We start from the raw sequence: 22,212 nt of genomic DNA on the forward strand, positions 1-22,212 counted from the left end.
TGAATAATTTATAAGGGCATTTAGTAAACTGCATTCACACTGAGCTGAGGATATTAAACTACTCAGCTCTCACTAAATGGGGATCAAATTGTATGGATTTTTAGCCTGTCTTTGGTATATTGCTTTAATATTTATTAATTTTTTATATTTATAATATTTGCTTTGAGGAACAACACACACCCTTCCCAAACATGCAAAGAGAAGACGGTGCTAGAAAAAGTGCAAATGTTACAGTTTTAACCTTGATTAAATATTTATACTAGCTAAGATGATTTTTTAAAAATGCCTTGAAAACATATTAAAATGAGAATGATTCTTGTGGGTTCATTGAAGGTCGGTGTGACTTGCATAGGTTTAACTTTTCTTATAAGATGAAAGAGAAAGGAGAATAAATCACACCGTAGTGCAAGCATAGACAAAGTAGAATGCTTTATAGGTATCAGTCACACTGCTGGAGCTAATAATTTTGACTTCAGACATTATGTTATAAACAACAGTGACCCATATTGATTATTCCATAGCTCCAACGGCAGAGATAGATGGACAATACAGTCTATGGGAGATTATGGATTTTTACCTGACAAATAATTGCAATGACAAATAATTACAACATACAGGGTTTCTCATGAAAATCTGACATCCTGGTTATAAAACATCATGGGGTTACAATTAAACATATAATATTGATCAGTGTTAAACTATATAAGCATTCATAAAAGCTTAAAGGTGCGTATTGATTGTGTGTTTGTCAGATTATGGAAAGTGTGTAGAATCAGTTGAATGTCCAATCTGCTCTTTTCTATAAAATGAAAGCAGTGTTCACCATTCTTTTACATCGCAAAGAAAAGGAACAGCTAGAACCAAAAATATTATGATCAACTAAAACTAAAACCATTAAAAACAATCAATTCTTTTGATATAATATAAAACAAATTAACTTTTTTTGTTCAGCTAGTTGCCAAGACAACTTTTCTAATGTTTGTTTATTTTAGGTTGAAGTAAAATAAAATAATAAAATAAATAACTCAAATGTATTTATTCCTACAATGGAATAAAACTAAAACTCTGAGGTTATATTTCACAATATAAACTTTGTTACTTGAAAAAAAAAATGTCACAATTCTGATTTTATATCTTGACTTTTTTCTCAGAATTCTGAATTTGTATCTCACAATTCAGGGTTTTTTTCACCATGAAATAAACAAATATTATTGTAACATTTTGTCTAACAAATCTTGCTTTCTTCTCAAAATTTGAAGTTTATATTTTGTATTTCTGTGTTTATTTCTCACAATTCTGAGATATTTCACAATTCAGACTTTTTACCTTGCAATTCTGAGGTTATATATCACAATTCCCTTAATTCAGTCAAGATGTAAACTTTATGAATAGCTAGAAAAAAGACTGAAATGTGAAAATATCAAACAAAAAATCTAAATAAATTGTAAAAATTTTGGGTAGAATCTAAATAAAATTACACTGGCGTGAACATTCTGCTAAGTATATCCTTTTTCCATGCAAACAGCGTTCATACATGTTTAGACCATTTTTAAATTTGACAGAAATTTTCCTTCAATGGAAAAGTGTATTTAGTCTCTGAAATATTTCTGCCCTACCATAGAAGGAGAGACGCCCCTTCACTGTGTTTTTGCCTCTGGAGTTCTCAGCTGTGCATTCATATTGTCCTGCGTCTTCCTGTTGGAAATAAGGAATTTCCAACACGCCACTGGATTTGCCAACATCCACTTTTCTGGGAAAAGGAACTCCGTCTGGTCTTCTCCAGGTGATCGCAGGTACTGGACTGAAAGCAAAATGTAAAGTTGATTGTTTAATAAGCTATGTTTCCCTCTAAATAATAATAGTCTATAGTATAAACTGTAAAAGAAAACCAGTGTCTAAGTAATTGTTAGCATGTGATACTGTATAAGCAGGCTTAAGTATCAGTTGTAATATTTACTTTCCCAAAGCGAAACACTCCAGTTTGACTGTCAACCCTTTGGAAACAGCCAAAACTTCTGGAAATTGGACCTCAATTTTGGGTTCATATTCTCCCATAATGCCTGAAACACAGAAAAATTGTGATTCTTCCCTATTAAAACCCCACATTTAAAACCACAAATGAGTCATTTATATGAGCTCAATACAGTAAGATCATCACCATCATTGCGGAGTACGAGTGATGTAGGAGGTCCCTGGACTCTGCTTTGGGTCACAGTGTTAGTCACAACACAGGTATAGTTTCCCACGTCTGAGGGCTCTACTTTAGTGATGTACAGGTTGCCTGTTTTCTGTGACACGAAACGCCTCATGTCTTGCTTCACGAATGAGGGATATTCATTGAAGATCCAGGAAAAGGTCAACTCTGTCGAAAAGACAAGAGGTGAAACTTGCTGTATTGTACCACATGCTTTGAATTAAAAAATTTTTTTTGGTGATTTAATACTAATCCATTTCAGAAACCCAGTGATGTGAGTAAACAGAACCACACAACCTTGAGCATGGCTTCCATAGTTTGTAAATTGGTAACTCTTTTCTAAAAGGTTCCATTTTATAAATCTATCTATCTATCTATCTATCTATCTATCTATCTATCTATCTATCTATCTATCTATCTATCTATCTATCTATCTATCTATCTATCTATCTATCTATCTATCTATCTATCTATCTATCTATCTATCCTACAGTTACCCATCCATCTATTCATCATATATTCGTCCACCTTCATCCATCCATCCAAACAAAAGTGAACTTTTATCTTAATTGCAACAATATATTACAGTTTTTCTCGATTGGTTTGGCTCATTTCTTGAAACCGAGATGACATTCTCAAAACCATAAGGTCATTTGGCCAAACAGTCTTACAGTTCTGCTCAACATTATAGCTCACTAGCAAAATCAAATATCTTTCCCCAAACTCTTCTTCCATGCTTCAAAAGCAGATTCCTTTCCCATATAAAAGGTCAGTACAGTCAAAATAGCACAGATCCTTCTCAATTGCCTTGGCACATGTGCATTCATTTAGTGCTTTTGTCAAAATAACCTGGATGGTTTAGCACAACACCATGGATCCCCTGCAAAAGCTCATATCTCTCCCAAAACAGTTTATCCATGTGTCAAAACTAAATATCCTTCTCATATAAATAGTCAATGCCCCCAAAATGCATTATACCTTTGGCATTGTTTAAGCACTGCAAGTCAAAATGCTTAGACGTTTTGTCACTGAGGCACAGGTCTAGCAACAGAATACCACTATGAATAAAACTAAAAGATTTTACAGTAAAATCAGCCTCCAATAAACCACTCATACTCAAGGAAACTGTTAACATTTTTATTCGTACAAAGAAATGTTAACATTAGAGAACATACTGTGAAAAGAAAACATATACAGGATTCTGTAAATGTGAACAGTTATAAACACAAACAAAAAAACAAAAAAAACTCTAGCCTACCATACTGTAAATAAAGTTTCAAAACTATAGTACAGTAATATTTTCAGTGGTCGCCATTGTCACCCTCTCTTTCCTGGCCACCATCCTCATCCTCCTGGCCATCGACGCGCTGCTCTCTGTTAGGCCATAAATTCTCATCCACATCGCAATGGATATTTTCTCTTGCGATGCAGCGAGGGAAGAAACGGCGTGAATGTCTCAACCATCCCCTACATCGATCCCCTGTGATGTCCTCACATGCAGCATCCATTGCATGCAGCAGGGCCCTCTGGTCTTGAGCCTGATGCTCATACACCCTCCACCTCCAAGCTGATTGATTGTCAAGTACTGTCATAAATTTATCAAATGTTCCAAGAAATTCTTTCATGGTATTATATCTTTGACTAATTTTGACAGTTGAACAGACAATTGTGCATATGATGACTTACACAATGAAACCATGCTGATATGTTTTGGAGAGAATAACCATTTCACTGAAAAATCAACTAATCAGTTTAGATCAGCAAGATCTATTTATTTGGAAAATGTGCTAAATGTGGGCTCATTGTGCTAACTGTAGCTACTTGTACATAATCATTTGAAAAAAAGCACAGAGTCACTTGAGACATGTACTAAAGCATTTGCAATTTGATAAAACCAATGAAAAATGTTGTGAACAATTGCAAGGTGGTTTGGAGATTTGTCCATGTTATTTTGAGAATGTCATCTCGGTTTCAAGAAATGAGCCAAACCAATCGAGAAAAACTGTAATGAGGAAACATTTAAAACTATTTTAAATAATTGACAGATTGAAGAATTTAGTGTTTTTAATACAAGAAAAAGACTGTAAAAATAAAACTTTAGTCCATCAGTACAAAAATATCTAATCTTTGCCCAATAATTCATGTTATTTCTTTTTTTTTTCTGATGGATCCACAAAAAACATGTGATTTTAGCCTTCAGTAAGTTTTAAAAGGTTTGGCTCCATTAAAGCAATAAGGTCTGATGTGTTCAGCCCAAGACTAAACACAGTAATCAAGACAGCAGGGGACAGTAAAGCACAACACTAATGTAGCACAGATGTGCTTACTACTTCTCATTTCAGTCAGTTTGTTGATGAGAAGTGACAGAGTAGCTGAGAATAAAGATTTCAGCATGGTCAGGAGGTCACACAGGAGCCGCACTGGACATTCGCTGCAGGAGGATAGAGGTCTGTGGGGATGTGCCCAGTGGAGAAGCTCTTACTGTGCCCTTCAGATCTCCCAGAGCTCTAGCTGGTGATCCCCTCCTCGTGACAGGGAAAACAGGATGGGTAGAAACAGAGGGTTCCTCTCTCCCTTAAAAGAGAGAGAGGTGAGATCGCATCGAAACCATGCTCATACACTCTGAATGAATGCATGAGTCAATTACGAATGCAGCTTCAGCATGTTGGATCGTGATCGTGACTGTCAACCAAAGAACAAGAGAGCACAGACAGAACAGCATCAAAAAGATGATCAGTTAAATTGCCCAGGGGAATCTTTGCTGACAGGGACACAGCTGTTTGCACCTTGATGCCAACCAGGAACAGCTGCTTCCAGTCAGATGAGTAAGGGGCTTTGTGGAGATCAAGCACTATCATCCACTCAGCTCTAAAGAAAAAATCTGAAGACTGGATGCACCTATTGCCTATTTATACCCGTATGCATGGGGAGTGGCTCAGGTATGCAAAATCCACTAGCAAAATTCCATTTTCTTAAAGACAGAGGGGATTGGGGCTCCCAAGTGAACCCCATATGTCATCAAAACATTAATTGTAGTGACTTTTATACTTAAACATTAAAAGTGTGTTGTGTGTTTTTAATGCGTTGAAAACATTACCCTACATTTGACATCTTAAACACATTTTCTTATAGGAAAATTACACTGCTTATAAGCAGTGGTGGTAAGTAACGAAGTAAAAATACTTTGTTACTTTACTTAAGTATTTTTTTCGGGGATCTGTACTTTACTTGAGTACGTTTTATTTGCATCTACTTTCACTCTTACTCCACTACTATATTAAAGACTAAGTTTTTAAAAACGTGGTTTTCTTTTGAAAAAAAGAATGCGCGAGCTCGCATGTTCTTTGCCAACATACGCTCACACAGCAGTTAGTTCGAGGTGTAAGATGACCGCTAAAACAGGTGATAGTGCAGCTCTTGCTGCCCTCAATGATCCTGAGGTTCCCGATAGGAATCACCCATGGCCATATCTCAAGTATAAGTTCGAATTCACTGAAGTCAAGGGAGATTCTTATCGGCTGAAATGTGTTCCTTGCCTGCCACGGGTGAATGAAATTTCAGCATTCAAAACTTTGCCCCTCGAATCTGAGAAAATGTACTCGCTTACTAACGTAAGCTCGGTTCCCTGAAATACGGGAACGAGTACTGCGTCGAAGACGCATATGGGAAAAACTCCTTTTTTCTCCTGACCTGAAGCCTTATTCAACCACGCAGTGAAACTGCACTGCCATTGGATCGTGCAGTGTTACTAAACCAATGGCTTGGCAGTGGTGCTGCACGAACCTATGGCAGCGAAGCCCGCCAAAGCCCGCAAAAATGGGCGGGGAATCTGGCTATATATTGGCCGCTTTGCCACAGGAATTCAGGTTACTTCGACTGAAGCGACAACTGAGTCGTGCAGCCTTTTAGCATGGCAAGGAACACAGTACTCGTTCCCTTATTTCAGGGAACCGAGGTTACGTTAGTAACCGAGTACGTTCCCTTTCAATACTTCACTCATACTGCGTCGAAGACGCATATGGGAACCCAGTTCAATCACGACATGCTCAGAAGGGGGGACGACCAACACAATCATACTTGATCTGTGAAACCAAGATATGACAATAGCAACTAGGAACATGAACACCTGATCATCCCGTGTTCATATCGCCTCAGTACCAGAGGGACCGAGTGCATACGAGTAGAGTTTGAGTCAAGGGGAAAGAATGGCCAAGAGCATGCAAATGAGGAACAAAAAAGGTGACCTTCACACAGAAAGTACCCTAGCATGAAGTGCCGGGACGTCTAGATTATAAAATCTAGCAAATGTGGACAGCGAGTTCCAACCAGCCGCCGCACAAATTTCTGCGATAGTCACACCACTAGACAATGCCAAGGAGGAACTGCTCTCGTCGAATGGGCTCTTACTCTAATTGGGCTTTGCAGGCCCAGAGAAGAGTAGGCTAGCTGGATTGCATCAACAATCCACTTTGAAAGCCTTTGCTTTGAGACCGGCAACCTTCTGGTGCGGTTTCCAAAGCATATAAAGAGCTGCTCTCATCGCATTATTGGCGCAGAATGCTCTATGTAGACTTTTAGAGCCCTCACTGGGCAAAGCAGATTCAGCTCTGGATCATCCTCTGTGTTTTGTAATGCAGAGAGAGTGACCACTTGTGCTCTAAAAGGTGTGGAGAGCACCTTTGGCACATAGCCATGCCTTGGTTTCAGAACGACCTTCGAGTCGTTAGGCCCGAATTCTAGGCAATTGGGGCTTATCGAGAGTGCTTGCAAATCGCCCACACGCTTAACAGACGCTAGTGCCAACAGCAGAGCGGTCTTTAGCGACAGGGCCTTAAGGCCTATGGACTGTAGCGGTTCAAAGGGGGCCCCCTTTAGGGCTCTCAGTACCGTGGGCAGGTTCCATGAAGGGACAGTGGGAGGGCAAGGCGGATGAAGCCTTCTGGCACCTCTCATAAATCGGACGACTAAGTCGTTTCTGCCCACCGACTGGCCTGCTATAAGGGCGTGTGACGCCGCTATAGTCGCTATGTAGACCTTGAGTGTGGAGGGGGATCGTCCCTTCTCCAAGAGCTCTTGCAAAAATGACAGTATCACTGATACGTCACAGGAGGTCAGGTTTTCACCATGGTCTGAGCACCATGTGGAGAACACAGACCATTTGGAGGCATAGAGGCATCGTGTAGACGGAGCTCTAGCCTGTGAAATTGTGTCTAGCACACGCTCAGGGAGTCCCGCGGGTTCCCATCGAGCGACCAAAGGTGCAGAGACCACCTCTCTGGGTGTTGATACCAAATCGTACCTTCCGCCTGAGAAAGGAGGTCCCGTCTCAGAGCACAGTCAGCATTTGTGACAGGTCGGCTATCCACTGCTGATTTTCCCAGAGTGGGGCTACAAGAAGAACTCTGGAACTCTGGTCTCCGACTCGCCTGATTACTTGGGGAATCAGAGAAACCGGAGGAAAAGCGTAAAGAAGACATTTGTGCCAGTCCTGGGACAACGCGTCCTCGATCTTGGAAAAATATGTTGGGCAATGAGAGTTGTCTTTTGAGGCAAAGAGGTCTATTTCCGCTTTGCCAAAGACCTCCCATATATTCTGAACTGTCTGCGGGTGGAGCCTCCACTCTTCTGAGGAGACTCCACTTCTTGACAGCATATCCGCACCCTTGTTCAGTTTGCCCGGAAGATGCACTGCTCTCAGGGACCCCAAGTTGCTCTGGGTCCATTCCAGCAGCCCGTGCCCTCATGAGACGGCTCTTCAGAATGATCACGCTGAAACAAATCCTCTCACAAATACGCTCAGGGGATTGGTTCTTTTCGCTGGATCTGAAAGACGCTTACTTTCACATCCAGATAGCCACCCGTCACAGGCCATTCTTGAGATTTGCCTTCAAGGGTGCGGCTTACCAATTCAAGGTCCTTCCTTTTGGGCTGTCTTTGGCGCCTCGCACGTTTACAAAGTGCATGGATGCGGCTCTCTTCCCTCTCAGGCAGAAGGGAATCCGCATTCTCAATTACCTCGACGACTGGCTAGTTCTAGCTCAGTCAGAGGGGGAGGCATTGGGTTACAGAACTTTGCTCCTCAGCCATCTGGAATGCCTGGGGCTCAGGGTGAATTTTGCCAAGAGGTCGCTGTCCCCCATCCAACAGATATCGTTTCTGGGAACAGTGTTAGACTCAGTTACGATGAGGGCAACAATGGTGAAGGAGCGTGCCGCTGCTCTACAGCGACTTGCGGCCTCCTCCAAAATAGGTGCTTCTCGACCCCTAAAGACATTCCAGAAGTTGCTGGGTCTTATGGCAGCAGCATCACCGGTGCTGGAGCTCGGGCTGCTACGTATGCGCCCCCTCCAATATTGGCTGAAACCGCGTGTTCCACCTCATGCGTGGTGTCACGGACACCTGAATATCAAGGTGAGTCAGGACTGCATTTTGGCCCTGACACCTTGGAGGAACATGCAATGGATGGAACGGGGTGCTCCGCTTGGTATGGTTTGCAGAAGGAAAGTGATCTCCACAGACGCATCCAACAAGGGTTGGGGCGCGCTGTGCGAGGGGAAACCCGCTTTTGGCCAATGGTCAAAAGAGGAGAGCAGGCTTCACATCAACTGCCTCGAGATGATTGCAGTTCAACGAGCCTGCCAGAGCTTCCTGTCAGACCTAAGGAGCCACCATGTGCTGGTCAGATCAGACAGCATGACAGTGGTCTCTTACATAAATCACCAAGGTGGGCTGTCATCGACGCGTCTCTTCAGACTAATGTCGCGACAACTCTCATTGCCCAACATATTTTTCCAAGATCGAGGACGCGTTGTCCCAGGATGGACGGCAAAACACGCGGGGCAGTTTTGAGGGGTGGTCCGGCCGCAGTGAGACTTAGCCACCTCCTCTTTCCTTCCTGTAGATCAGGATGATGGCGGCGGCGCATGGTCCAGCACTATCTTGGGCCGGGGTCCCATGCATTTAGGTAACTGAAACCGTCTGGTGGCCGAGCGAGAACAGTGTCGAGGCTCGGGTTTCACAGGCTGGGCCGCGGTGGTAGCAGCGGGCGTTTGCTTGGGAGGCTGACGAGTCAGCACCTGTCTGGGGTGACTGGCAGCAGCAGATAAAGCACGTTTTGGCAGGAAGTGTCGCATCACCTGGGACGACTTCTGTGCCTCTGTGAAGCGCCTTGGCTTTCCATCCAATAGCTGATGGCGGGCAGAGATGCACAGCCACAGACTCGTCCAGTGGCGGCAATCGCTCGTATCCTCTTTCTTCAGCTCCGTCAATTGAGGTGAGGAAGGATGAAGATGAAGTACGCAAGCGCGCCTAGTAGGGGGCACGCCACGATTTTGTGAGCTCGTCGTGGACCTCCGGGAAGAACGGGCCGGTTTGCTGACGAGGGGCTTGCTGGCGCCCTGGCAGAAACCATTCATCCAGACGGCTACGGGCTGGTTCCTCTGGAGGAGACCATTCCAGACCCAGCTCATCCACTGCCCTGGAGAGAACGCGGATAAGCTCGGTGTCCATCCTGAGTTTCGAGCGGCTGGGTTCAGATAACATCGAGGGGGCGGGGTCCGGCGAGCTCATCATTTGTTCAATTAAAACATTGCATATCACACCCAAAACAACTGATCTGCTTAATTATTGATAATTACAGTTCATTTGAATATTTACTTTTTACTTCCGGTACTTAAGTATGTTTTAAATCAGATACTTTTGTACTTTTACTCAAGTGATGTTTGAATGGAGGACTTTCTACTTTTACTGGAGTCATTTTTTATTTAGATACATCTACTTTTACTTGAGTATACCTTTTGAGTACTTTTACCACCCCTGCTTATAAGCTGTCTCACATTTCAGTAAATAAACTGTGTTGCCCTTATTTTGCAAGTCCATGTAATATCCTTTCCTGTGGACCTTTTGAAAGTGCCCAGTTCTTTTCTGAGTATAACATGTTCTGTTCATTAAAAATGTCCACAATCTAAGTGACAACATACTGTAAAAAAGTTATATTAATCAGTCGGTTTAGGGTTTCTTACAAAAAAAGTTTGCCTTGAATAAAATTTAACTTGTGCTCTGTAGTGTGACACTTAACAGCACTAAATCAGCAGTGAGGAGCCCTTGAGCAAGGCAGCAAACCCCTAACTGCTCCCTGGGCATTGCAGCAAAAAGCCCACTGCTCTGGGTGTGTGTTCACAGTGTGTGTTTTCAATGAGTGTGTGCACTTTGGATGGGATAAATGCAGAGCATTAAATCTGAGTATGGGTCATCATACTTGGCCACATGTCATGTCACTTTCTTTCACTTACAATATAGTGGTCATTCAAGAGTGAAGTCTACACTGAAAAATCACATAACTTAATAATCAGAATTAAGCATTCTGAAGAGCTATGTGGTACATTTTATCAATACATTGGCCATGTGCAACTCTTTTTCTCTATCTCAATATCACATCGACCATTAAAGGTGCTGTATGTAGGATTGACACAGAGTGATAGAACAAGGTATTGGAGTCCAAATTCAAAATATTGGAGAGGGTTTTATTTTTATGTTTTAGTAGAGTCAAAAACGTATCAAACTATCAAACAGCAAACAGACAATAAATTGCCTCACCTCCCATATGTGCAGGAGGGCCACAGAGGAGAACCACACCTTGCCCCTCTCTGACACTCACTGGACTTCTCCTCTTGGTTTTAAACTCCTCCAGATCTATTAGAAAAACAAATGTCAGACAGAAAAGAAAGAAATAATCAATATTGGTAATATACAAGTCCTTCTAAAACAATTTGCATATTGTGATAAAAGTTCATTATTTTCCATAATGTAATGATAAAAATTTAACTTTCATATATTTTAGAATTATTGCACACCAACTGAAATATTTCAGGTATTTTATTGTTTTAATACTGATGATTTCGGCATACAGCTCATGAAAACCCAAAATTCCTATCCCCAAAAATTAGCATATTTTATCCGACCAATAAAAGAAAAGTATTTTTAATACAAAAAAAGTCAACCTTCAAATAATTATGTTCAGTTATGCACTCAATACTTGGTCGGGAATCCTTTTGCAGAAATGACTGCTTCAATGCGGCGTGGCATGGAGGCAATCAGCCTGTGGCACTGTTGAGGTGTTATGGAGGCCCAGGATGCTTCGATAGTGGCCTTAGGCTCATCCAGAGTGTTGGGTCTTGCGTCTCTCAACTTTCTCTTCACAATATCCCACAGATTCTCTATGGGGTTCAGGTCAGGAGAGTTGGCAGGCCAATTGAGCACAGTAATACCATGGTCAGTAAACCCTTTACCAGTGGTTTTGGCACTGTGAGCAGGTGCCAGGTCGTGCTGAAAAACGAAATCTTCATCTCCATAAAGCTTTTCAGCAGATGGAAGCATGAAGTGCTCCAAAATCTCCTGATAGCTAGCTGCATTGACCCTACCCTTGATAAAACACAGTGGACCAACACCAGCAGCTGACATGGCACCCCAGACCATCACTGACTGTGGGTACTTGACACTGGACTTCAGGCATTTTGGCATTTCCTTCTCCCCAGTCTTCCTCCAGACTCTGGCACCTTGGTTTCCGAATGACATGCAAAATTTGCTTTCATCCGAAAAAAGTACTTTGGACCACTGAGCAACAGTCCAGTGCTGCTTCTCTGTAGCCCAGGTCAGGCGCTTCTGCCGCTGTTTCTGGTTCAAAAGTGGCTTGACCTGGGGAATGCGGCACCTGTAGCCCATTTCCTGCACACGCCTGTGCACGGTGGCTCTGGATGTTTCTACTCCAGACTCAGTCCACTGCTTCCGCAGGTCCCCCAAGGTCTGGAATCGGTCCTTCTCCACAATCTTCCTCCGGGTCCGGTCACCTCTTCTCGTTGTGCAGCGTTTTTTGCCACACTTTTTCCTTCCCACAGACTTCCCACTGAGGTGCCTCTGAATTCACATTCTTTGTATGATAAAAAAGCAACCTAAACATCATGCCTAAAGGCTGGAATAAACTGCACGAAAAATTTAGTTTTACCAACTTTGTATTGTGAATAGAGGAAAACTGCCAATCAAGATCACACACTTTGACATTAAAGTCGTTCCAATCACAACAAACACGTGCAGAAACTTGCACCTTGCTGAAAATTGAAAACGTCTCGGTTACGTCTGTAACCTCGGTTCCCCGAGAAGGGAACGAGACGATGCGTCGATAACGCTTTGGGAACGCATTCTGCGTGAGTGCGTCTGAAGCATCCATGTCAACTAGTCCAATGGCGAGAGTGAGCGTCAGGAGTGACGTCACGACCAGGAATTGATAAAAACCCCAACCGGAGCAACCGGTGTTAGCTTCGACAGTGCCGAAGCAAGTCGATCACAGGAACGAAGGAAGTATGGCAGGGAGACGCATCGTCTCGTTCCCTTCTCGGGGAACCGAGGTTACAGACGTAACCGAGACGTTCCCCATCGAGGGAGAGATGATGCGTCGATAACGCTTTGGGAACGAGAATACCCAAACCGCCATATTACAAGTGCCTGAGTGTCAGCCAGAAAAAAACAACGGCTCAAGAATTAAAAACCTGAGACCCGGGAGTAGCATCCATGTCTAGGCTATAAAACCTGACGAATGTGAGTGGCGAGGACCAGCCTGCCGCATCGCAAACATCCTGAAGAGAGGCCCCAGATAATAAGGCTCTAGAGGCCGCCATACTCCTAGTAGAATGAGCTCTGACCCCCAAAGGGCACAGTAGGTCAGAAGACTCATAGGCAAGAAGGATAGCCCCAACTATCCACTTACTAAGTGTCTGTTTAGTGGCAGGAAGACCTATCTTAGGTGACCCGAAACAAACAAACAGCTGATCGGATTTCCGAAAAGAAGAAGTCCGATGAACATAAGTGTCCAATGCTCGCACCGGGCACAACAGGTTAGACTTTTCCTGGTCCGACGATGCAAACGGGTGAGGACAGAAAGCCTGCAGAACAATAGGTCTCGGAACAACGGTCGGTACCTTAGGGACGTATCCCTGCTTAGGGCAGAGAAATGCTTTGACCATCCCAGGTGCAAATTCAAGGCAGGTGGGAGAAACCGAGAGAGCCTGAAGGTCTCCGACTCTTTTTAGGGACGAAATAGCAAGGAGAAAGGTAGTCTTAAATGAAAGAAACTTCTCAGAGACAGAATCTAGGGGTTCAAAAGGAGCCCTAGAAAGGCCTTCTAAAACTATAGCCAGGTCCCAGGCCGGCACTCTAGTACGAGTTGCAGGTCTCAGCCTCAAGGTGCCACGAAGGAAACGAGAGATAAGAGGGTCACGACCCAGAGATGCACCACCCACTGGGGCGTGGAAAGCCGAAATGGCCGCCACGTAAACTTTTAAGGTGGATGGACATAGACCAGAAGTGAAGCGGTCCTGTAAAAACTCAAGAACTGAGCCAACAGAGCAGTGGACGGGGTCACACTGATGTTGGTAACACCAAGAAGAAAAAACATTCCATTTGAGTCTATTAAGTTTCCTCGTAGTTGGAACTCTGGAGCTAAGAATGGTCTCCACAACCTCAGTTGAGAGACCACTCTCTATGAGTTGCGCCCCCTCAGAGGCCACACCCAAAGCTTCCAAATCTCTGGCCGGGGGTGAAATATAGTGCCCCCGGCCTGAGATAGAAGGTCTTTCCTGATCGGGATCTCCAAGGGAGGACCGTCGAGGACATGAATCAGGTCCGCAAACCAGATTCGACTCGGCCAGTGTGGAGCTACGAGAAGTAGACTAACTCCGTCCTGGCGGACTCTCTCCAGAACTCCTTGGAGCAGAGCAACAGGGGGAAAGGCGTACAGACGTAGCCTCGGCCACGTCTGTACCGTAGCGTCCAACCCCAGGGGGGCTGGATGAGTAAGGGAGAACCATAGTGGACAGTGCGTCTTGTACTGAGACGCAAACAGATCCACTTCTGCTTGGCCATAAGATCCCCATATGAGCTCCACCACCTCGGGGTGAAGCCTCCATTCCCCTGACCTCAGCACCTGCCTCGACAGGGTGTCTGCTCAAATATTCTGAGTCCCTGGAATATACATTGCCCTCAGAGAGCGTAATTTCCCCAGGGACCACAGGAGGATCTGGTGCGCTAATTTGCAGAGTGGGCGCGAGCGCAGACCCCCCTGACGGTTGATGTAAGAGACCACCGATGTATTGTCTGTGCGGACCAGCACATGATGGTCCCTCAGGTCTGGCAGGAAGTGCCTCAAAGCTTTGAAGACCGCCATCATCTCCAGGCAGTTGATGTGCCAAGAGTGATGATGGCTCTCCCACAGACCCTGAGCTGAGCGGCCTTCCATTACCGCTCCCCAGCCGGTAAGGGAAGCATCTGTCGAGATGGCAACCCGATGACAAAGAGCTCCCAATACCGGACCCTGGGACAGGAACCAGTGTTCTCTCCATATGACCAAGGTGCGGAGACACCGCCGCGTGATCTTGATCGTAAGAAGTGGGTTTCCCCCTCGGGGAGAACCCTCTGGTCCTGAGCCACCACTGTGAAGGTCTCATGCCCAGCAGGCCAAAGGGGATCACATTGGACGCTGCTGCCATGAGACCCAACAATCTCTCGAACTGTTTTACAGTGCGCGACTGGCCTAGCTTTAGCTCTGATGTGGCTGTGAGGATGTTGGCTACACGAGCGGGCGAAAGAGCGGCTCGCATCGTGACCGAATCCCATACCACCCCAAGAAAAGTGGTATTCTTTGCCCCCGAAAGAAAACCTTAGGAACTTCATGTGCTGAGGGAGGATGGAGATATGGAAGTACGCATCTTTTAGGTCTATCGTGACGAACCAGTCCTCGGATCTGATTTGAGTCACGATCTGTTTGAGTGTCAGCATCTTGAATTTTAATTTATGAACTGTACGATTCAACAGACGAAGATCTAAAATGGGACGCAGCCCTCCATCCTTTTTTGGAACAATGAAATAATGGCTGTAAAAACCCGATGCCCTGTCGGGAGGATACACCTGCTCTATAGCATTTTTCGCTAAAAGAGATTTCACTTCTTGCTCCATGACCAGAGCCTGCTCGGGATGCACTACTCTGACCAACACCCCGTTGTAGCGAGGGGGACGAGAACCGAACTTGATTCTGTAACCCTTCTCTACTATCTGCAGGACCCATTGAGATATATTCGGCAGACTTTTCCATTTTGTCAGACATTCTACTAAGGGAACCAGCCTCTCGAGGCTGGCCTCTGGTGTAATTTGAACAGCTAGTGCGGGGACCTGAAGCCGAAACGCAGGAACCACCCGAGCTAACTGCTCTTGAACCCCCCTAAGAGGGAGCGAGCCCGACGCAGCGTCTGAGAGACACAGCGCCAGAGACCCGCTGGAGACCGCTGCACCCCGAGGCACCAAGGGTGGCGGGGTTGGCAGGACGGCCCTGTGAGATCACCGAGACCGGACGGGCACCGTATACTGAGGTGTACACTGCACCGTCTCGGTTGGGGCTGCCCTCACAGGTCTGACCCATTTGGCATCAGGACCTTTTCTTCTGAGCCGAAGCTTTCTTAGCGAGCAGAACGGTCCTCAGATCCGGCTTCTGCTTAGATTGCTTTGGCTGTGAGTGCTGGCTCGGTCCCCATGATTTTTGAGGAGGAGCGCGAGACGCAACACTCTCTTTTTGAAAAACACGATATGAGGAGCATGAAGGCTGGGGCTGCCTTGCACGCCCAGCAGCATCAGGATTAGATCGGCGAGGGAGAAAACTTTTAAAAGCTTCAGATTGCTTTTTATTTTCTTGAAATCTTTCAACCACTTCATTCACAGCATCACCAAACAGACCTTCATGAGAAATGGGAGCGTCTAAAAGAAAAGATCTATCTTTATCTTTAATATCTGAAAGATTAAGCCAAAGGTGTCTTTCTGTAGAAACCAAAGCAGCCATAGATCTACCAATAGCACGTGGTGTTTCTTTAGTCGCCCTGAGAGATAAATCCGTAGCCCGACAAAGTTCGCGAATTTCGTCACGGCTGACTCCCTCACTGTTATCTAACTCCCCCAGCAGCTCAGCCTAATAAGCCTGAAGCAAAGCCATCGAGTGAAGGCAAGCTCCAGCCTGACCTGCTGCTGTGTAAGCTTTACCCACTAAATTAGATGTGATCTTTAAAGGCTTCGTGGGCAAAGTCGGGTTCTTAATAGATGACGCTGAACCAGGGGAAAGACAGCTCGCGAGCGTCTGTCCCGCCCGGGGCATCGCTTCATAACCATTTTCTTTCAGCCCTCTTATATCAGAATAAATGCGCACTTGAGGGCTGAAAAGACGTGATGAATATGGCTAATTCCATGATCTAGACAGCTCACTGTGAAGATCAGGGAAAAAAGGGAGACCCTGTGATGTAGGAGATGTTTTAGAAGACAGAAAACGCTCGTCTAATTTGCTTTTAGGACGAGCGCTCTGTTTATCAGATGGCCAAGATATATGTAACTTATCTACAGCTCGTGTTAATACATCAACCAACTCCTCATATGCTGGGGAAAGAGATGGCGAATCCTCTCCCCCCCTGATTGTGTCACCTTCACTGCCCGTTACATCTAACTCCTCGGAGCTAGATCAACGAAGCAATGAGCTCTCCCCCCGGGCGGAAGAAGCCGCAGGGCGGGCTTCCGACACCGGAGTTTGAGCAATGGATCTCCCAGGTAAGGGAGGAGAAAGAGCCCTCGGACCCGTCTCCAACCCCGCTGAGAGATCCATTTGCGAACCCCAGGAATGCATTCTCCGTTCTGCCTCGGCCTGGAGAAGTTTTATCATGCCCTGACATTTGTGCGTTTTTCAGTTGCTTATAAAAATCTAAATGGCTAAAGTCTAATATCACTGTAATCAGCACAAACTGGTCTATAATAATATGTGAGCAGCATGTATGTACGAGATTGTGTTTTTGAGAAAAAAAATGTTATGCGTGGTTAGTGAAAAACTAAAAAGTTAAATCACTTGAATAAGGCCATAAAACACATACAGAACATTGGTTCACGGGACTTTTCAGAACTGGAGCTTGTAGCCTAGAATTTTTCTTTCTAAATTATGTGAAAATCATCTTGTTTACTCACTTACAGAAAACAATATATTGATTTAAATTTTCAAAGACACTTTTTGTTTGTAAAAGTCATATGCGAGTAGGCATCAACTATCATGAATATCATTGTGATTTACACCTGAGAAGACAAAGGCCCACATAATGAGCTGCATAATGAGCCTTTCAGTCAGGCTTGTGACTGAGAAGGAAGAGTTACAAGAAAGAATGTGAGGACAAAATAATTGTATATATTGCATATATTATGTTTGTAGTTTATTTCAAATATATTTAATTATCCCACAACATAATTTAATATTCACTTGCGAGTGCAGTTAAACAGTTTATTAGGAACAATCAAAGGTGACTTTTAAAGCTGAATTTTTTTCATCATTACTCCAGCCACACAAGCCTTTAGAAATCATTTTAACAATTATGGGTGTATTCAAGCCGCGCGCTTCAGTGAAACTTTATAATCTCAAAAGCGCTTTCAGCACGTGGGCGCATTAGAGATAATGAAGGGAGACGTGAAAAACGGACATTGCGTTGTTTTCATATGGATTACTTCATCACAGAATATTTGTTTTCGGTAGCACTTGCTATCCCTCTGTAAGTGAGGGGTACTTTTTTGTGCTCCGCACACAAGTTCCACCGGACTACCCACATCAAGAAAAGTTTTCTTCCAGAATGTTCAGTCAACAAATTTTTCAGTTCACATCATCTCAATATAGAGTCCTTACAAGACATGTCTGTGAGGCCAAAATAAATAAACCGACAACTCTCTGCTATACATATGCAATAAAATCATCTGCTCTTTGGATACTGTACATATAAAGCATTCATCAAGAGAAAGACTCACTCCACTGCTTTTAATGGGCTTCTTGGTTATTAACTATACATTGAGTTCTATTCATTGCTCTCAGCAAAGTAAACACCATAAGCCCTTGTGAAGCTGCAGACACTGAATACTGTATTGTATCTACAGTAATGAATTTGTCACTTGTAAAAGAAAAAAAGGGTGATGGAAAATGCTTTTTCTAGCATCTCCATAATAATACCATAACAATGAATTTGAAAAAAAAAACAAGAGGTTAAGTGTACCAACATACTACTTCAACATTCAAATTATGTTTAATATAAAACTAATTAGCAAAAATGTAAAGCATATTTAAGTGTAATTCTGGAAATGTATTAAATCAATAGTACACAGACACAGGCCAGTGCTGCGGATCGGATGTAGGGAATGACTCTTTCAGTCGAGCCGGTAGCTTTCTTACTCTGGTGCTGGTGACATCCGAGTTGGAAATGGAATTCTTTTCCATCAGTTCATCAGTAAACTTTAAAACTTTGTCGAAATCATTTTGCACATTTTCTCTGAACTGTATATACATGTCCCTTAGATTTTTTTATCAGCGATAGGCAGTCGGTAACTGATATTGTGCTGCTCTGTAAACCCCCCTTCTGTAAAATAATTTCCCAAATGTCACCAACAGAAATACAATTTTTTTTAATCAGCTTCTAGTTTCATTTGGCCACTTGTTTCGGAGAACTCCGCCAGTGTTTCTAAAATTACATCAAACAACGTCAGTACTTTGCAGATGGAGCCAGATTTCGAGCTCCACCTTGTATCTGTAGATCGTTCAAGTTCAAGACACCTTCTGTGAGGATAAAGCTCCTTCTGGATCTCTAAAAAACGGGCATGCCTGTGCACACCAGTCATGAAAGTGTTCAAAGAGTTCACAGTATCAAAAAAAGTATCGACATGGCTAGATACCTTCGTTGCGGTGCAGAGAACTAAATTCAGCATGTGCGAGTTGCAATGCACGTACAAGGCATTTGGAAAAGAACGCTTTAGAATCAAGTGCACCCCACCCTTACATGACATAACAGAAGCCCCATCAAAGCCAAAGCCAATGCAAAGAGATGGATCCAACTGTAATGGCTCAATTACTTGCAAAATCTTAGCAGAAATTCCATTAGCACTCATATCTCCCGTTTCAACGAATCCAACCGCTCTCTCCTTAACTTTGCCTGGATGAACATATCTTACACACACAGCCACAAGCTCGGGTTTTGAAATGTCCTTGCATTCATCCGCCATAATTGCGTAGTAGGTGTATGGCGTCTCATGCAACTCAGACTTGATCTTTCGTAGAAGTAGCGAGGCTGCACATTCAAGTAACTCGTTCTGAATTTCTGCACTCAATAGTCTGGCGTTTTTTGGTATCTCCTTGAGACGATTTTGCACGTTTGTGTCATGCTTGGCAATTAAGCTAAACAGTTCCAAAAAATTGTCCTTATTTAAGGCCTCTTCATTTTCCTTGTGGCCACGTAAAGCAATGCCTTGTTTTGCGCAGAACATAACAATGTCAGTGACAACTTTTACGTGTTCGCGGTTTTGCTCCACAAACGTGCGGTCATCCCGAAAGAGCTGGTTTAAAACAGTGCCATGGGTTTTACGGGTGGCTTTATATCCCTCATATTTACAAACGGAAAGGGAATGAGATTTGCTGGCTTGGTGTCTGATACATGACATTGGAGGTGTTTCCAGTTTGTGAATCCATCGCAGATGAATGCTTTTTCTGCGCATGGATCGGGAAAATGCCGACATGCTTTGCAAAACACAGCATTATTTGTTGAACTATATTCAACCCATGTGAACTCATTGTACCATTTTGGGGAAAAGCAATGATTCTTTTTCCGGCAAACTCAGTGTAAGGAAATGCGGTCATCACTGGTTGTGAAGGCGGTTCATCAATTGCAGACAAATCATTGGGCATTATGCCAATCTGTGTCGTGGAAATCTCACCGCTACAATCCTGTGATGCAATAGGCGTTTCTGTGTCCTGAGAAGCCTCAGGTGCCACTTCACTCGCTGTGGCAGAAGCAGACTCAGATGATGTAGATTAGGGCTGGGTAAAAAAAAATAGATTTTTCGATTAATCGTTTTTTGAAATGTGGTCGATTCAAAATCGATTCTCAAAGGCCAAGAATCAATTTTTTTCCATATTTATTTCCGAAGACATTGAACGCAAGATTAGCGTTAATCTAATTACAAATCTTCTCCACTAGATGTCACCCTCTTATCTGCCTTAAATTAATTCAGTGCTTAAAGCGGTGGTTCTCAACCCGTGCCGTCACGAATTCAAATGTGGCCCACCATATGCTGAACACACAGACACAGACACACACACACACACACACACAAAACTTATGCAACTCACTTGAAGAAGTTCAAGCAAATGGAAACACCATATACTACGCAGCAATCATCCTTAAATGAAGAAATGTGGCAAAACATCTCTGGAGAGAACCTCATATTATTAAATTCAAAAGTGCTTTCCATATTTGGATCAACACAGGCTACATTTGTGAAAGCACATTTTCTGCAATGTTGCGCGTCAAGTCATACTCCCGTGTGCGTCTTACAGACTGCATCTTAAAGCCTCTTATACTTTCTGCGTCCGCGAGTGCGCTACGGACCGCTAGGTAGGCGTGACGTAAAAATCGCCATCGGAGAGCCGAGGCTCTGAGCAGATGACCGCGCGGACAGGTGCACGTGGTCAGTAGTCTTCAAAAGCACAATTGCACATGTTCAGGCTGTGTGAAGAAGCCCATTGCCAATCGAACCTGTGCAATCCATCAATAAAGAATATAAAGACAGCGACAGAATCAGGTGTAGTAGAATTATTTATTTATTTCAACAAATCTAATTGATTAGATATCATAATATTTAGGCTATAATATTATAAATCAGGTTGGTTTGTATTGGTGACGTAATGTGCGTGCGGCCCGCGAGACTTGTACTTCAATCATTTTCCTCCACAAAAACACGTAGTCCTTACATAATCTTGGTGAGTAAATGTTTTTCAAATAATAACTAAATATTAATTGAGTCTTAAATGCATAATGTAGACAGAGTAGACTATATCAGCTAATGTTGGCATTATTCTTTAATTATGTCAGCTGCTATGGTGAAGCAAATCCGGCAGAGCCTTTATCTTAATTAATTCAATGGGACTTAAGATCAGGGCTAGAGGGAGAATGGTTTCTGGAGCTGTGTGGTCTTGCAAGGGTTGGTGAAGACGGGAAAGAGCATCAGCATGGGAATTCTGGGTCCCAGATTGGTAGGTGACTGTAAATTAAAGCGAGGGAAGAAGAACGCCCAATGGGCCTGTTGAGGATTCATAGGTTTAGTATCTTGTAAGCACTCTAGATAGCGCTGGTTAGTAATGAGCTGGAAAGGATGGATGGCTCCCTCCAGGTATTGTCTCCACTCCTCCAGTGCAACAACTCATGGTTTCCAATGACATAGTTTTGTTCCGCCAGGGATAGCTTGCGGGAAAATTATGCACAGGGATGTAACTTAGGTGGCTCTCTGCTATATTGAGACGGCACGGCTCTGACACCTACGGTTGATGCGTCAACCTTTACGATGAACAGCTTCTGAGGATCGAGGGTAATCAGGGTGGGAGCATTGCAAAAAGCTTCTCGCAGCTGGTCAGAGCTTATTTGGGCCTCTGGAGGCCAGGAGAGAGTCTATGGTCTATTGTGGAACATAGAGGTGAGTGTTGCAGTGATCATGGTGAAGGATTGGATGAAACCGCGATAGAAGTTGACAAAACCTTGAAAGCAATTTAATTCTTTCACTGATGAAGGTAAGGGCCAGTAACAAATGACTTTGAACTTGTTGTCCATCTGTACTCGTTGAGGGGAGATGACATACCCAGGGACTGGATAGTAGTCCGGTGGAACTTTTCTCCAAATTGAGGTATAGGTGGTATTCTCTCAGTTTTTGAAGGACCAGCTCCACATGATGGTGATGCTCGGCCAGGTCCTGTGAGTAGATGAGGATGTCAATGTAGACAATGAATCAGTGGAGAAACTCCCAAAACATCTCATTCATCACCCAATACTCATAGTGGCCAGTAGATGTGTGTCTTCCATTCATCTCCAGGGCAGATTTGAATGAGGTTGTGTGCACATTGCAGGTCCAGTCAGGAGAAGATGTAAGCTCCA

At 43.8% G+C, this 22,212-nt stretch overlaps 1 protein-coding gene across 1 annotated transcript in view; it reads right to left on the reverse strand.

Moving 5' to 3' along the window:
- LOC132117981 (contactin-4-like) overlaps positions 1 to 22,212 on the reverse strand; it is a 101,450-nt gene that overhangs the window by 41,125 nt on the left and 38,113 nt on the right. The window contains exons 4-7 of the mRNA XM_059527421.1: positions 10,790 to 10,885; positions 2,159 to 2,362; positions 1,958 to 2,060; positions 1,617 to 1,801 (exon numbers count right to left, since the gene is read on the reverse strand). Coding sequence (XP_059383404.1) covers positions 1,617 to 1,801; positions 1,958 to 2,060; positions 2,159 to 2,362; positions 10,790 to 10,885 — 588 coding nt within the window. The remainder of the gene's footprint in view (positions 1 to 1,616; positions 1,802 to 1,957; positions 2,061 to 2,158; positions 2,363 to 10,789; positions 10,886 to 22,212) is intronic.

The sequence above is a fragment of the Carassius carassius genome, chromosome 37, assembly GCF_963082965.1.
Source record: "Carassius carassius chromosome 37, fCarCar2.1, whole genome shotgun sequence".
NCBI classification, from domain to species: domain Eukaryota; kingdom Metazoa; phylum Chordata; class Actinopteri; order Cypriniformes; family Cyprinidae; genus Carassius; species Carassius carassius.